Source organism: Schistocerca americana, chromosome 7, assembly GCF_021461395.2.
Source record: "Schistocerca americana isolate TAMUIC-IGC-003095 chromosome 7, iqSchAmer2.1, whole genome shotgun sequence".
NCBI lineage: Eukaryota > Metazoa > Arthropoda > Insecta > Orthoptera > Acrididae > Schistocerca > Schistocerca americana.
Window position 1 is genome coordinate 426,355,873 of NC_060125.1, and position 16,069 is coordinate 426,371,941.

General features: G+C 37.0%; 2 protein-coding genes across 2 annotated transcripts in view; one reads left to right on the top strand and one right to left on the bottom strand.

Annotated features, from left to right (window-relative positions):
* Positions 1-9,113, top strand: part of LOC124622528 — a 30,015-nt gene extending 20,902 nt beyond the window's left edge. The window contains exons 5-6 of the mRNA XM_047148260.1: positions 1,239-1,361; positions 8,365-9,113. Coding sequence (XP_047004216.1) covers positions 1,239-1,361; positions 8,365-8,441 — 200 coding nt within the window. The 3' untranslated portion in view covers positions 8,442-9,113. The remainder of the gene's footprint in view (positions 1-1,238; positions 1,362-8,364) is intronic.
* The window catches only part of LOC124622526 (elongation factor-like GTPase 1), a 590,349-nt gene that overhangs the window by 408,732 nt on the left and 165,548 nt on the right, over positions 1-16,069 (bottom strand). The window contains exons 17-18 of the mRNA XM_047148257.1: positions 12,287-12,555; positions 10,190-10,338 (exon numbers count right to left, since the gene is read on the bottom strand). Of these exons, the coding sequence (XP_047004213.1) occupies positions 10,190-10,338; positions 12,287-12,555 (418 nt within the window). The remainder of the gene's footprint in view (positions 1-10,189; positions 10,339-12,286; positions 12,556-16,069) is intronic.

A 16,069-nucleotide genomic window follows, 5' to 3' on the forward strand; every position in this document is an offset into this window, starting at 1 on the left:
TAAGTCACCTCATCTTTGTTTTTATATATAATTTTTCCCACGTGGAATGTTTCCTTCCATTATATATATATATATATATATATATATATATATATATATGTAATGGAAGGAAACATTCCACGTGGGAAAAATTATACCTGTCCTTTTTTCCCCCTAAGGTAAGTCTTTCCGCTCCCGGGATTGGAATGACTCCTTACCCTCTCCCTTAAAACCCACTTCCTTTCGTCTTCCCCTCTCCTTCCCTCTTTCCTGATGAGGCAACAGTTTGTTGCGAAAGCTTGAATTTTGTGTGTGTGTTTGTGTTTGTTTGTGTGTCTAAAGACCTGCCAGCGCTTTTGTTCGGTAAGTCACCTCATATATATATATATATATATATATGTATAAAAAAACAAAGATGAGGTGACTTACCGAACAAAAGCGCTGGCAGGTCGATAGACACACAAACAAACACAAACACACACACACAAAATTCAAGCTTTCGCAACAAACTGTTGCCTCATCAGGAAAGAGGGAAGGAGAGGGGAAGACGAAAGGAAGTGGGTTTTAAGGGAGAGGGTAAGGAGTCATTCCAATCCCGGGAGCGGAAAGACTTACCTTAGGGGGAAAAAAGGACAGGTATACACTCGCACACATGCACATATCCATCCACACATACAGACACAAGCAGACATATTTAAAGACTGGTCTTCATTCATAATGATTTAAAAAATATAATCTAAAAATATTACCCCTAATTACCTGGTAGATTAGCATTAGGAATGGTTTGTTAGACTACAAAGAAGAAGTCACCTGTAGTTTTACAGAACAAAATATGTGAATGAAATGAACAAATAAAATATGTAGCATTTAGGATGGTTACAGTTGTAACAACGATGATTGCATTCACACTGCAGTATATTCATTATGGGCCTGTTACTGATATCATGTGACATAATATTAGACAGCAGCACTGGATCTTAACACAACTGTTCAACAATGAGCCCAGCTTTTTCTTATGTGTGATTATTCCCAACACACAGGCTGCCATTTGCTGTCACCAGACAATGGAAAACTGTTTTACAACTTGTTGAAATATTGAAAAATTTGTTAATTATACCAAAAAATAAAAGAAGATGCTGATTTAAGATAATTCTTCATTAGTGTGACCAATTTTTATTCACTCATGTACAAAAAACTTGAAGTCAAGGGTTGTATATAAAGAAATGAGGCTAAATCAATCTGCAATTTTCAAATTTCAGAGGGTCCTGTACCACATGAACAGCCCACATACGCAAGTGTCCCTGGAATAAGAGTATATGGGATGACTTGTGCACAGGAAGTCGGGCGCCGTGGTAGACCAATGCGTTTTAGAAGATCTACAGGTAAGTTCAAATAGTCTCACCAGTTGTTAATCAAATTCTTATAATTTAATTATGATGTTAGCACAGCTTAATGTGAATGCAGACTTATTCAGCATTTATTACTGACGAACATCTTTCACATCTCACCAGAAGACATTGAGTATGACATTAATCAAAATGTTGCGGTATTTTAATGTTGCCAACCAGCTGCAAGTTTTCATCAACATAAACAACATTTTTAATCCGATACACTACTTCCAGAATAACTTCATTTGGAATATATGTGGACACCAAAATTTAATGCAAAGGTACAAACACCAGGTTGTATTTCATGTGGTTTTCAGGTTAACAGAAACTTCAGTTCAAATGGTGATGTTTCTGGCAATTCTGCTTGCATTTAGTAACAACAAAGACAATAAATAAATAAAGTAAGAGTGACTGCAGACAGCTTAAAATGAAAAGTTCAAGAAAAGTAGCAAAAATAATAACAATGAACCCAAGATGGGCAGACCACACACTGAGATTAACTTTTTATCAACACACTCGATGAAGCAACTGTTGCAATTTTATCTAAGGAACTGAAATTCAAAAGTGATACCTAAATGCCTTGCAGAGATGGGGAGGCTTATGTGCCTCAACGATACAGATAGCCATACCACCAGTGCAGCCACAATAGAGGGGTATCTGTGGAGAAGCCAGATTAACCTATGGTTCCTGAAGAGGAGCAGCAGACTTTTCAGCAGTGACTGAGGCAACAGTCTAGATGACTGCGTGATCTGGCCTTGTAACATCAGCCAACATGATCTTGCTTCGACTGTACTCCAAATGGCTGAAAGTAAGGGGTAACTACAATTGTTACTTTTTTCTTGAGGGCACGGCTTAATGATGATAGCATCCTTTTGGGTAAAATATGCTATAGATAAAATAGTCGTCCATTCAGATCTCTGGATGGAGACTACTTGGAAGGAAGTTTTCACGAAGAAAAATAAAACTGGCATTCTACAGCTTGGAGTGTAGAATGTTAGATATCCTCAAAGGGTAGGTAGATTAGTGAATTTCGAAAGGGATATAGAGAAGTTGAAAGTAGATACAATGAGGATTTGTGAGGTGTGCTGGTAGGAAGAAAAAAACTTCCAGTCTTATCAGTATAGGGATATGAGCACAAAATCAAATAGGTGTAATGCAGTAGTAGGTCTACTAATGAATAAGAAAATAAGAATGTATGTAAGCTGCTATGAATAGCATACTGAAACATTACTGGAGCAAAGATAGACATGAAGCCAATACCCAAAACAGTAGTACAAGTTTATATGCCAACTAGTGCCACAAATGACAGAGAGACTGTTCAGATAGCTAAGGAAGATGAAAAGTTAATTGTGATGGGTGACTGAAGTTCATTAATAGGGAAAGAAAAAAAGAAGAAAACATTGTAGGAGAAGGTGGACTGAGGGAAAAGCATGAAAGAAGAAGCCACCTGGTACAATTTTGTGAAGAGCATAATTTAATCATCACTAACACTTGGTTTAAGAGCCATGAAGAAGATTGTGTATGTGGAAGAGACATGGGGAAACTAAAAGGTTTGAGATTGATTAAATAATAGCAAAGCAGAGATTTCAAAACCAGATTTTAAACTGTAAGACATTTCCAGGGCCCAGATGAAGACTCTGACCATAATTTAACGATTATGACTTGCAAACTGACACTGAAGAAATTTCATAAAGGGAGGAAATTGAGGTGTGACCTGTATAAATTGAAGGGACCATATGTTTCAGAGGGAGCATCAGTCAATGTTGGACTAATACAAGGGAAATGAATACAACAGAAGACAAATGAGTAGCTTTGAGAGATGAAAGAGAGAAGGCAGCAACAGGTCATATAGGTAAAGAGACAAAGTCTGGTAGAGATTCCTTGATAATAAAGGAGATATCAAATTTATTTGTCAAAAGCAAATATAAAAATGTAGAAAATGATGCAGGCAAAATGGACACAAAAATAAGACTGACAGCAAGTGCAAAATGGCCAAACAGGAATTTCTAGAGGACAAATGCAAGGCTGTAAAAGCAAACATAACTAGAGAAAGGATAGATGCCGTCTACAGAAAAATTAAAGAGTTCTTTGGAGAAAAGAGAAGCAACTGCATCAATATCACATGCTGAGATGGCAAACCACTACCAAGCAAAGAAGTGCAAGCAATAAAGGTGGGAGGAGTACATGGAGGGTCTATAAATGGGGAACAAAATTGAGGACAATGTTATACAAAAAGACCAGAAAGTAGGAGAAGATGAGATAGGAGATATGATACTGCAAGAAGAATTTGACACAGCACTGAAAGACCTACGAGAAAACATACTCCTTGAGACAGACAGCATTCCCTCAGAACTACTGAGAGCCAGCAATGATGACATTACTCCACCTGCAGTGCAAGATATATGAAATAGGCAACGTCCCTTCAAACTTCAGGAAGACTGTAAAAATTTCAATTGCAAGGAAGGCTGGCACTGACAAGTATGAATACTACCAAACCATTGGTTTAATAAATCATGGTCGCAAAATACTGGCTTAAATTATTTACAGAAGAGTGAAATAACAGATAGAAGCCAATCTCCAATCTTACGAATGGTCAGTTTGTGTTCACAAGAAATTTCAGAATACCTGACACAATACAGATCCTACAATTTATCCTAGAAGACAGACTGAAGAAAACTAAACTTATGTTTATAGCACTTGTAGATTTAGGGAAAGTTTTTGTCAGTGTTGATTAGGTTACACACTTCAAAATCCTGAAGATAGCAGAGATAAAATATAGGGAATGAAAGATTATCTACAACTTGTACAGCAATCAGATGGCAGTTTAAGGGCATGAAAAGTAAGCAGAGGTCGTGAAGGGAGTGGGACAGGGTTGCGGCCTACCCCCAATGTTATTCAGTCTGCACAATGAGCAAGCAATAAATGAAACCAAAGACAAATTTGTAGAAGGAATTAAAGTTCAGAGAGAAGAAACACAAACTTAGAGATTTGCGAATGAAATTGTAATTCTGTCAGACACAGCAAAGGACTTGGAAGAGCAGGTGAACAGAATGGACAGCATCTCGAAAGGAGGATACAAGATGACCATCAACAAAAGCAAAAAAAGGATACTGGAATATAGCCAAATTTAATTAGGCAATGTTAAAGGAATTAGGAAATAAGAAACTAAAAGTAGTAGTTTTGCTATTTGAGCAGTAAAATAACTGACAGTGTCAGAAGTAGAGAGAATGTAAAATTCAGACTGGCAACAGCAAGAAAAGCACAGCCAAAAAAAGAGGAATTTATTAACAACTAATATCAATCTAAGGGTTAGGAAGTCTTTGCAGAAGATGTTTATCTGGAGCACAGCCTTGTACAGAAGTGAAATGTGGATGATAAGCAGTTCAGACAAGAAGAGAGTAGAAACGTTTGAAATTCAGTACTATAAACTGCTCAAGAGTAGATGTGCAGATCACATAACTAAGTAGCAGGTACTGAATCAAACTACGAAGAAAAGAAAGTTATTGGACACAGGAATAGGTTGATAGGATAATGAGACATCAACGAATTGTCAGTCTTGCATTGGAAGGAAATGTGTATGTGTGTGGAGGAAGGGTGGGAGGAGGGGGTAAAAACTATACAGGGAGACTAACACTTGAATATAGTAAGTGGGCACAAATGGATATATGTTGTGATAGTTATGCAGAGACGAAGAAGCTTGCTCAGGATGGGGTAGTGTGGGGAGATTCATCAAACCACCCTTCAGACTGAACACCACAGGAACAGCAACATCTAAGTGTCACTCAAAAGAAGAAATCATAGAATCAATGAAAACAGGGCTATGTCATCTGCCACAAGTTGAGGCAGAGAAAGTCAGTACAGAATTTGTGGTAATTTTGGTGTGTGTAAAACTGCTGGAAGAAAATATTTGCAAGGATTATCTTTGAACTACTGCAGAACTGAGAAAACAACTGCAAGATATTTACCATACAAGAAGCAAGGGCAAAATCGTTGTCCTACTTGTTTCAGCCAATGATTGGAGAAAACGAGAACTATTCAGTGATCCCACATATAAGAAACTTGAACATGACTCCATTACCATTTAGAAGGACACAAGTCATGCATTACGATTACAGAACAGTTTCTTACATGGCCAGAAGCAATTCTTGCTTTACAAAATATATCTGCTTATCAGGTGCATTAGAGGAACTAGTTTTCAATCTACGTCAGTGCACACAAATTACTCACTGCCTTGCTATTAGCAAACTTCCATTTGGCATCAACTGGAGGAATAAGTCCACTATTTCCCTCAACATCTTAGACAGCGGCACACAAACTCCACCTTACAATGGAACTACAATAGGACACAGCGTTGCTTTTTTCTCAGTGTGAAGGTATGTAATAATACAGAAATCATCCAAAACAAACAATGTCCACAGAAAGAATAGAGGTGGAACAATGATGTAGCATGTTTTTACCAGCATGTACTCTGAGAAAAATTCTCTGTGAAATAGCCGGCATGTCACTCTAACATGGCAGTAAAAACATCACAGATCTGTTGGGCTCCTTAAAAGGAGGGTGCATGGCAGAGGATATCTTGAACCACTTCTAGTCATTCCCTTTCCTGTTCCACTCACAAATTTGAGGGATACAGGACTATCCATATGCCCCTGTAGGAGCCTTATCGTTGTGCACTTTATCACAAATCTTGGTTCTCTAAACTTTCTCAGTAGTTTTTCTGAAAAACAATATTGTCTTTTCTCCATGAATTTCCATTTGATTTCACAGAACATTTGAATAATACTTGCATACTGATCAACCCTACTGGTAACTAATCTATCAGTACACCTCTGAATTGCTTTGATGTTATCCTTTAATCTGACTTGATGGGGATTCCAAACACTCAAGCAGTACTCAAGAATGGGTAATGCAAGTGTTCTATACATGGTCTCCTTTGTAGATGAGCTACACTTCTCTAGAATCCTCCAATTAAACTGATGTCACCTTCCCTACTATGGGCTTCTTGTGCTCATTCCATTTCATATTGTTTTGCAGCGTTAAGCCCAAATATTTAATAGATGTGACAGTGTCAAGCAGCACACCAGTTATACTGTATCTGAATAGTGCAAATGCAGCTTAATCTACATCACTGAGATAAAATCACCACCAGCACACATCTACCAGAATATAAGCATTACATACACCTCAAAAAGCATATCACATAAGCAGTGGTAGAACATTGAAATAAATACAACAGACTAATGCCATCAAAAGGAAAATACGTGATATCCTTGAAATAACTCAACAAACAGCTATCATGAGCCCTCAACAACAATAACCAATAATGGGTTCATGCATTGTAACTGAGAAAACAAGACCAACTGATATATCTGAACAACCACTTGGGATTGCTGGAGTCAAGGTAAGAAGTGGTCTCCACATGATTAACTTAAATTTCCGATAAATTACTGATTAATTTCCCCCCCCCCCCCCCCCCCCCCCGACACACACACACACACACACACACACACACACACACACACACACACACACACACACAAAAACATCTGTGGCAATCATTCATTGCTCTCTCTCTCTCTCTCTCTCTCTCTCTCTCTCTCTCTCTCTCTCTCTCTCTCCTTACCAGTTATGCAAACAAGTGTAAAATATATGAATTTTGTAATTATTTCTATTATGAATGTCAGCTGTTCTGCTTCACTTGAACCATGAACTTATTGTCTCCTCACTAAATGACAGTTTGTATTCAACTATGAAAAGAACACAATTGTTGTAAGCTATAACTGCTACACAACTGGCATCAGCCAATTAGTCAGCATTCTATTAACCGATCACATTTTTGATGTATATGTAGCTGGGTTATATAGGCGTTCTGACTAAATATTAAAGAACTCCATCTGGTCAACATCTTCAGGTTTTCTAAACATCAGCAGAACTGATTCCTGCTGTATTTGTGCCTGTTCATTCTTCAGTGCTACCTGTGAGGTAGTTCTGAAGAGATAATTCTATACTAGTATCTTTGTGTCTCATTTTTGATCACTAAACTTTAAAGAATGCTGAGGGTGCCCAATGAACAACTTAATAGTACTGAATTAAATAACTATTATTTTGGTTGGTGCCAATTCACTACAATCATATCTATTTTTATAAAAAAGGTTTTCATTATGATGTAGTAATACATTTAGAAGCTATTGTGTTTTGAAAGAAGTAAGGAAGGGAGTTTAGGATGTAATGTCCCATGAGTGTTCAGATCGTTAGAGATAAAGTAAAAGCCGAGTCAAACAGATTTTGATTTCCAGTAAACACCTAAGATTTTTCTGGCAGGAGACAACACAGTCTATGTCCAAAAGCAGAGTTAGTCCTACAGATGTTTCAAAGTTGGGTCTCCAGCTAACTATGCTGATGCTCTGACCAAGAAGCCATAACTTTCCTCACTGATTTAAATCAGTGCCCACTTGCAGCCACTGTCTGCAATTTCTTTGTGTCTTAATCTGTATATGCATTCTCAAAATTGAAACTCATTACAATTCTTGCCATAACTAACATAATTGACAGATGTCACCTAAGCAGTTTCGCCCTGTTTTCCTCCTGATACTTTCTTCACTTTTTTTTTCTTTCCACTAGTAAAGGGTTTATTGGTAATTTGAGAATGACTTACTTTGCCCATTCCACCTTCCATAAGCATTACAAGCCAGTATCTGACAAGAATGAAATAAAGTGAGTGCTGATGACCTAATAATTGTTTCTTGCCTGAAATTTTATTCACTGCCATCAACATTTCATCTTCCTAGAAGCTTAAATACAGAGTAAGGGCATTTTTCATTACTGTTAATCCCAAGTATTTCACAAGAGCAGGTGCTGTAAATGTTAAGAACTAATGATGATTATCACATAAATTAATGTATGCGTGCCAACATTTTGTGGAATTAGCAAAATAAAATATAATTGTTTCATGATCGCTCTTGTATACAGATGTTAACAAGCAGCAATGGTATTTCAGGATTTGTACGGCACATCAAACCTTTCCCTTGGCATGAAGTCGAAAGATTAATGGAAAGGATGACATGGAAAAACTGAGAGACTTCTTTGGGCAGTTTTTATGCTGTGCTGAACTCAACACCTGCCCTGGTGGTCACAATGTAATAACCATACAGGACACCACAATCACCTTCACAATCAACATGCTGCGTAATATGTGCAGGAAAGTGATGGACTCCTAAAAATTCAATTGGAGCTAGTGTTAATGTCCAGAAGATAATTATAGTAACACCATTTGTTATGGATGTTCTGTCAATATGAAAATTTCCACAAGGTTCCTCATTCACAATGTAAGATATTTAGAGATTAACCAAATAGTCCAGCAGAGAAGTATAGTGAATCTGATGTAATGGTACATCAGTACACAAATGTCAGTGGAAATTCCTAGGAGTTTTACAGTGATTAATAGTTATAACCAGTACTGATCAACTTATTTATATCAGAATAATTAGTACAGAGTTTTCTAAATATGTGTTATTATCACAACAACAAACGAGTGTAGAGACTTTTACATCTTTGATGAACTGAAATATTCAACTTATAATTGCTAGATATTACAATGAATAAAAAATAGCCTGTTTTCCTTGTTAGTAACTATATTATTGGTCACACACATATCATGTAATATACCTAATATATGCGTAGCCAATGTTGTGCTAAATTTGTAAGAAAAACTGTAATACTGATAACTGGTTTGTTCTAAATCAGTTTTTTCATATTGCCATTTTTTTTGTATATACACCTTATATTAGATTATTCATTACACCTTGATAGTTTGGAATTATTATAAAGTACTGTTCCATAATGTATGTGTGTGTGTGTGTGTGTGTGTGTGTGTGTGTGTGTGTGTGTGTGTAAGAGAAAGAAAGGCAGAGAGATAGAGAGAGAGAGAGAGAGAGAGAGAGAGAGAGAGAGAGAGATGATATATTATGTAGTTGCAGTATTTATATTTATTTATGTTTAATTAATTTCTATTAATTTGCAACTCATTCTTGTTCCCTGTTCCCACAAGGCTTTTACCCACTGCCTGTGACAGGTAAGATCTGGTGACAGTAATTCAGGTGTTACATTGTCATTTGGTCAGTGATGAATATTTCCGAAGTGTTCACCATTTCTCAATTCTTTAACTGTTCCAGGCTTTCAACTGGGACCGTTTAGGAGTATTTAGTTAAAATGTTTACACACTTTACTGCAGTCTGTAACAATGATACAGTTTCATAGCAAAGTACATAAATGCAGACTTGACTGAAGTTACAGGATATACACTGAAATGCCATCTGTTGGATTTACAACAAACTAATGTTTGATGTGGGTCCACTGAAATTGCTGATACTGAACTGATAACAAAGTCATGTAATGTAAACTGAATCACCAACTGGTGGGTATTAAGTGAATGGTGAGAGTGTACCAGTAGTGGTTAATGGACCTCTTATTTCATCACAGCTACATGATATACAAGTGTATACCTCAAAACTTTTACAATGGCTGACTGCCATGGGCACTTTGACACTGAAGTGCTGTAGCAGTCAACTGCACTTAGGGAAAGCACACTCTGACAGCTACAGAAATCAAAGAGTTGACACTAAATTATAATTCAGTTGTAGTAACTAGTCAGACATTAAAAAGAATAGCAAATTAAGCAAATAACAAATTTTGCAAGCTCCAAATGTGAACAAGTCATCAATACTTTGAGATGAACAGAAAACTTATGAAATATCTGCTTTACACCAAAAATTCATATTAAAGATTAGTTGGGCAACAGTATACATAGAACTCATTCTACTCACCCAGCACTTCTGCATTTGCTTGTATGGAACATTTGTACATAGCAGCCATTAGCCTCTGAGGTTGGGCTTGAAATGCCTTTCTGCAGCCTTCCTTCACTGCTGACATTAACTGACCAGAAAATGGACCAAAGGGTTGTGTTACATCTGAGCTATTAAGAAAAAATTGCAATAAGTATAACTGCACAAACATCTGTTTTGTAATTGATTTATATTCTATAAAACTGGTATGTAATGCAGCTGCTACATCAATAAAACAGTTGTGCTTTCTCCACTTCTTACAGATTATATATTTCATGGAAAGCAGTGTTATAGCATGTTTTATGATTCAATTTTAGTACTCTATTACTCGTTCTAGTCGTATTCACAGACAACAGAGACCTGTCATGTCACTAAGTTTTTACTGCATAAAAGTGAGAGATTTCTTTGTCTGAGGGCACTAGATTTGTTTAAAGGATAATATTCTTCAAAATATAACTTACATCAAATGTATATGATGACGTTTATACTCATCAAATAGCTGCTTAGATAAACATTCACAGGTGATTACAAAAACACATGCTTTCAGAAAACAGAAGCCAACGTGAGACCAAAATATGCTGACTTCTACTCCCTGTCTGTGACCTGTCAGCTGCCCCTTTCATCACTACTGCCTTCTCAAGCTTTTAATATCATCTACTCCTAGCATTTCACAGTTAATCTCTCTTGTTCTATCAAGAGGATATTGTTATCAAGAGAAACAAAACTGGCCTTCTACGGATTGGAGTGTAAAATGTCAGATTCCTTAATTGGACAGGTAGGTTAGAAAATTTAAAAAGAGAACTGGATAGGTTGAAGTTTGGTACAGTGGGAGTTAGTGCAGTTTGGTGACAGAAGAACAGGACTTCTGGTCAGGTGAATAAAGGGTTATAAATATAAAATCAAATAGGGGTAATAAAGGAGTAGGTTTAATAATGAATTAAAAATAGGAATATGGATATGCTACTAATAATAGCATAGGTAATGCATTATTATAGCCAAGATAGACACAAAGCCCACACCTACCACAATAGTATAAGTTTATATGCCAACTAGCTCTGCAGATGATGAAGAGATTGAAGAAATCTACAATGAAATAAAAGAAATTATTCAGATAGTTAAGAGAGATGAAGATTTAATAGTCAAGGGGGACTGTAATTTGATAGTAGGAAAAGGAAGAGAAGGAAAAATGGTAGGTGAATATGGACTGGGGAAAATGAATGAAAGAGGAAGCCAACTGGTAGAATTTTGCACAGAGAATAATTTAACCATAGCTAACATGCCCCCCAATGAACCATGGACCTTGCCGTTGGTAGGGAGGCTTGCGTGCTTCAGCGATAAAGATAGCTGTACCGTAGGTGCAACCACAACGGAGGGGTATCTGTTGAGAGGCCAGACAAATGTGTGGTTCCCGAAGAGGGGCAGCAGCCTTTTCAGTAGTTGCAGGAGCAACAGTCTGGATGATTGACTGATCTGGCCTTGCAACACTAACCAAAACAGCCTTGCTGTGCTGGGACTGCAAACAATTGAAAGCAAGGGGAAACTACAGCCGTAATTTTTCCTGAGGGCATACAGCTTTACTGTATGGCTAATGATGATGGCATCCTCTTGGGTAAAATTTCCGGAGGTGTGCACACTCCACTGCAGAGTGAAAATCTCATTCTGGAAACATCCCCCAGGCTGTGGCTAAGCCATGTCTCCGCAGTATCCTTTCTTTCTGGAGTGCTAGTTCTGCAAGTTTCGCAGGAGAGCTTCTGTAAAGTTTAGAAGGTAGGAGACAAGATACTGGCAGAAGTAAAGCTGTGAGGACCGGGCATGAGTCGTGCTTCGGTAGCTCAGATGGTAGAGCACTTGCCCACTAAAGGCAGGGGTCCCGAGTTCGAGTCTCGGTCGGGCACACAGTTTTAATCTGCCAGGAAGTTTCAAGGAACATTACAGTTCGATGTCCTCTCAACATCAGGGTCATAAGAGATGAAGCAATGACTTGGTTGGACAAGGAAGGATCACAATATTGTCACTTTCCTGCCTGAAGAAATCACCTCAAATTTATCCAAAGTGATTTAGTAATAAGATAACACTTACCTTACTGGAGAAGCCTTTATACTCCATTCCAGAATTTCAAAGCAGACCCCCATCATAGGTTCTTCACAGAGAGGACCTGCTAAAGTTGCCATTTGGAATCCATTAACAAAACTGCTCTCATGTTCTGACCTGGAGTATGACTCTGAAGATATCACCTCTGAAGGTGGTGTAGGATCCCAAATAGAAGTGTGGTTGTAGCCAGCAACACAGTTCAGAAGGACATTTGGACCACAGCGACGGGGACCAAGGCTCCACACAGAATCAACAGACTGGAAGAAGTAAATTATATAGTACTTACACATTTACACAAAGCAGTAGCCCAATTCATTGGCTATAGTAGTAAACTACTGGGAGAACGTAAGTATTTTAGGAGAAAGGAGACCAATCACAGAACACCAGAAGCATTGAGTCACTAACAGGCACACAAAAATCAGAAAGAAAACTTTGTATTGTTTTCACTCAAGATGATCCTCATGTAACATTTGTTGAAAACGTTTAGAAACATCCTTTATAGAAGCTAAAAACTTTCCAAACCTGAGGCACATAAATATTTCTGTTTACAAACACCCGGTTTTGACCGACTTTGCTATCATCTTCAGATCTTCAAAAATTTATTTTATGAAATGGGTTCTTTTTAGATATCACCTCTGAAGGTTAGACCTCATGCCAAGTTGACATCCAGTAAAATGTAGCACATTAATATAAAGGCTTGTGATAGATAAAACATTTGAAATCAAGAAGCACCTTGTGCACATGGCCATGTCCATATACGTAGCACACACAGATAACTGTTACATCATAAAAAACACAGTATACAATACAACATATGGTAGTGCATCTGTTAACATTAGCTTGACATGTTCTAATCATTGAAGATCTACCTTAGAGTGTATATAAGGTACCTCATACACCATCTATGATGGAGCTTCAGCGATTAAAACATTTCTAGCCAATGTTAATAGATGTGCTGCTCTGTGGTTTTTAGGATGGAGCAATCATTAACGAGCGATATGTATACGGACATGGCGTTGTGCAGAAGGTGCTTCTTGATTTTACAATATTTTATGGGCTATAAGAAGCGCCCTTTTCCTTTGAAAAATTTCCTTCAAAATTCAGGTGCATCTTACTCTCAAAATTAATATAAAAACGTCCAGTGTTTGATTCAAATTCCTGCCAGTCATAAAAATGACCATATATTCAGTGCCACGGGAAACCTCTCTCTATCTGGCAACATTGGATTCAACTGACAGCAGCAGTGCACTGATGCGATGAACACGAGTTGTGGGGATCCACAAGCTTGCTAACACTGTCTCCTTCCTACCAGGCCATCACAAACCAGAACACGTCATTGTAGTCCACAGTGCAAGTGAACTTGAAGTGAAAGTGATTTGTGTTATCAGTACCAGTACAATATTTTTGTTAGTAGCAATTTTCGTAATGGAAAAAAAAAAAAAAAGGTATTGATATGATGCAGGCTATAAATTGAAAGTAATAGTATATGCAGAAGAACATGGAAACAGAGCAGCTGAGTGGCATTTTGGCCTTCCTCGAACACAGAAAGCCATTCACGATTGGCATGCTTCCCAAGAAGAACTGAAAACAATGAGGAAGACTAAATGTGCAGAAGACTGAGTGCAAAGTGGCCAAAACTAGAAGATGACATATTGAAACGTATTCGAGGACACTGTCAAAACAGCACTGGAATCAATACAAAAATGATTCAAATACACGCTCATAAGCTAGCGCTACTGTGGAACTTAACAGACTTTAATGGTGGAGTTGGTTGGTGCTACAGGTTCATGAAGTGTCACGGACTTAGCCTGTGAACCAAAACCGAAATATCTCAGAAAATGCCACAAGAGCACGAAGAGAAAATATTATCTTTGCATCATTTTATTGCTCAACATCAAATGAAAACCAGTGTGGAACTAAGCCAAATAGCAAACATGGACGAAACTCCTCTGACATCTGATGCGCCAAGTAACAGAACTGTTACCATAAATGGTGCTTAAACTGTAACTACAAAAACAAGTGGACATGAAAAAATGCACTACTCTATTGCCCTTGTATGTTGTGCTGATGGTACTAAACATAGTCTAATGATCATTTTCAAGAGCAAAACAAAGTCAAAACTTTCTGAAATGCCACCCGTTGTTGTTGTTGCTGTTCACATACATGACGAGGGTAGGATGGACGAGTTATGAAATTATAGATTAACAGAGTGTAGAAGAGAAGGAAAGGTTTATATATATATATATATATATATATATATATATATATATATATATATATATATATATATATATATATATATATATATATATATATATATATATATATATATATATATATATATATATATATATATATATATATAAAAAAAACAAAGATGATGTGACTTACCAAATGAAAGTGCTGGCAGGTCAACAGACACACATGTTTAGAGAAATTGAGACAAGGAAACACAGAGCTTGCTGTTATTCCGGGAAGACTTACTTCACAATTGCAACCTCTTGATGTCTCGATGAATAAACCATTTAAAGTACATATGAGAGAGGAATGGAAAAAATGGATGATGGATGAAACCCACCACGAATTCATGATGAAGGGAGCTTTAAAACGACCTACAATCAAACAAGTGTGTCAGTGGATAAAACAGTCGTGGTCTGAAATGAGAGGAGACATTATTGTTTAACCTTTCAAGAAATGCAGCATAAGTAAAGCTCTCAATGGCAATGAAGACCATATTACATGTGAAGAGGATGACAAGGCTGAAGAAGAAGAAGAAGAAGAAGAAGAAGAAGAAAGTTCTGATCACAATTTTCAGTGATGTTATAGTTCAGTTCAGTTTTATAAAATAAAGTTTTTTTTTCTTTTTTTTTAAAAAAAAATCTGGCTATGCAATCTAATTTAAAAAATGGTAAAAATATTATTTTAAAAAAAAAAATATTAATTACAAATCAACGTGTATCTTATAGTTCAAATTGCCTTACAGCCTGTAAAACATGGTAAATATTTTATTTATGACAAACATTTATATTATGTGCTACATTTTATCTACACTCGACACTTTTATCTACACATGACAACTGGACATGAGGTCCAACTCAAAATGACTATGTTTCATAACATAAATTTTTGAAGACCATAATATAACATAAAATAAGATAAGATTATGAGATAAAAAGAAAATATTCAGATAGTGAGGAGAAGCAAAAATTTAATAGTCATGGGTGACTGGAATCCAACAGTAGGAAAAGGAAGAGAAGGAAACGTATTAGGTGAATAGGGAATTGGGGTGAGAAATGAAAGAGGAAGCTGCCTGGTAAAATTTTGCACAGAGCATAACAAAACATAGCTAACACTTGGTTCAAGAATCATAAAAGAAGGCTGTATACATGGAAGAGGCCTGGAGATACTCGAGGGTTTCAGATAGATTATGTAATGGTAAGACGGAGATTTAGGAACCAGGTTTTAAGTTGTAAGAATTTCCAGGGGCAGATGTGGACTCTGATCACAATCTATTGGTTATGAACTATAGATTAAAACTCAGAAACTGCAAAAAGGTGGGAATTTAAGGAGATGGGATCTGGATAAACTGACAGAACCAGAGGTTGTAGAGAGTTCCAGGGAGAACATTAGAGAATGATTGACAGGAATAGGAGAAAAGAAATACAGTAGAAGAAGAATGGGTAGCTTTGAGGGATGAAGTAGTGAAGGCAGCAGAGGATCAAGCAGGTAAAAAGACGACGGCTAGTAGAAATCCTTGGATAACAGAAGAAA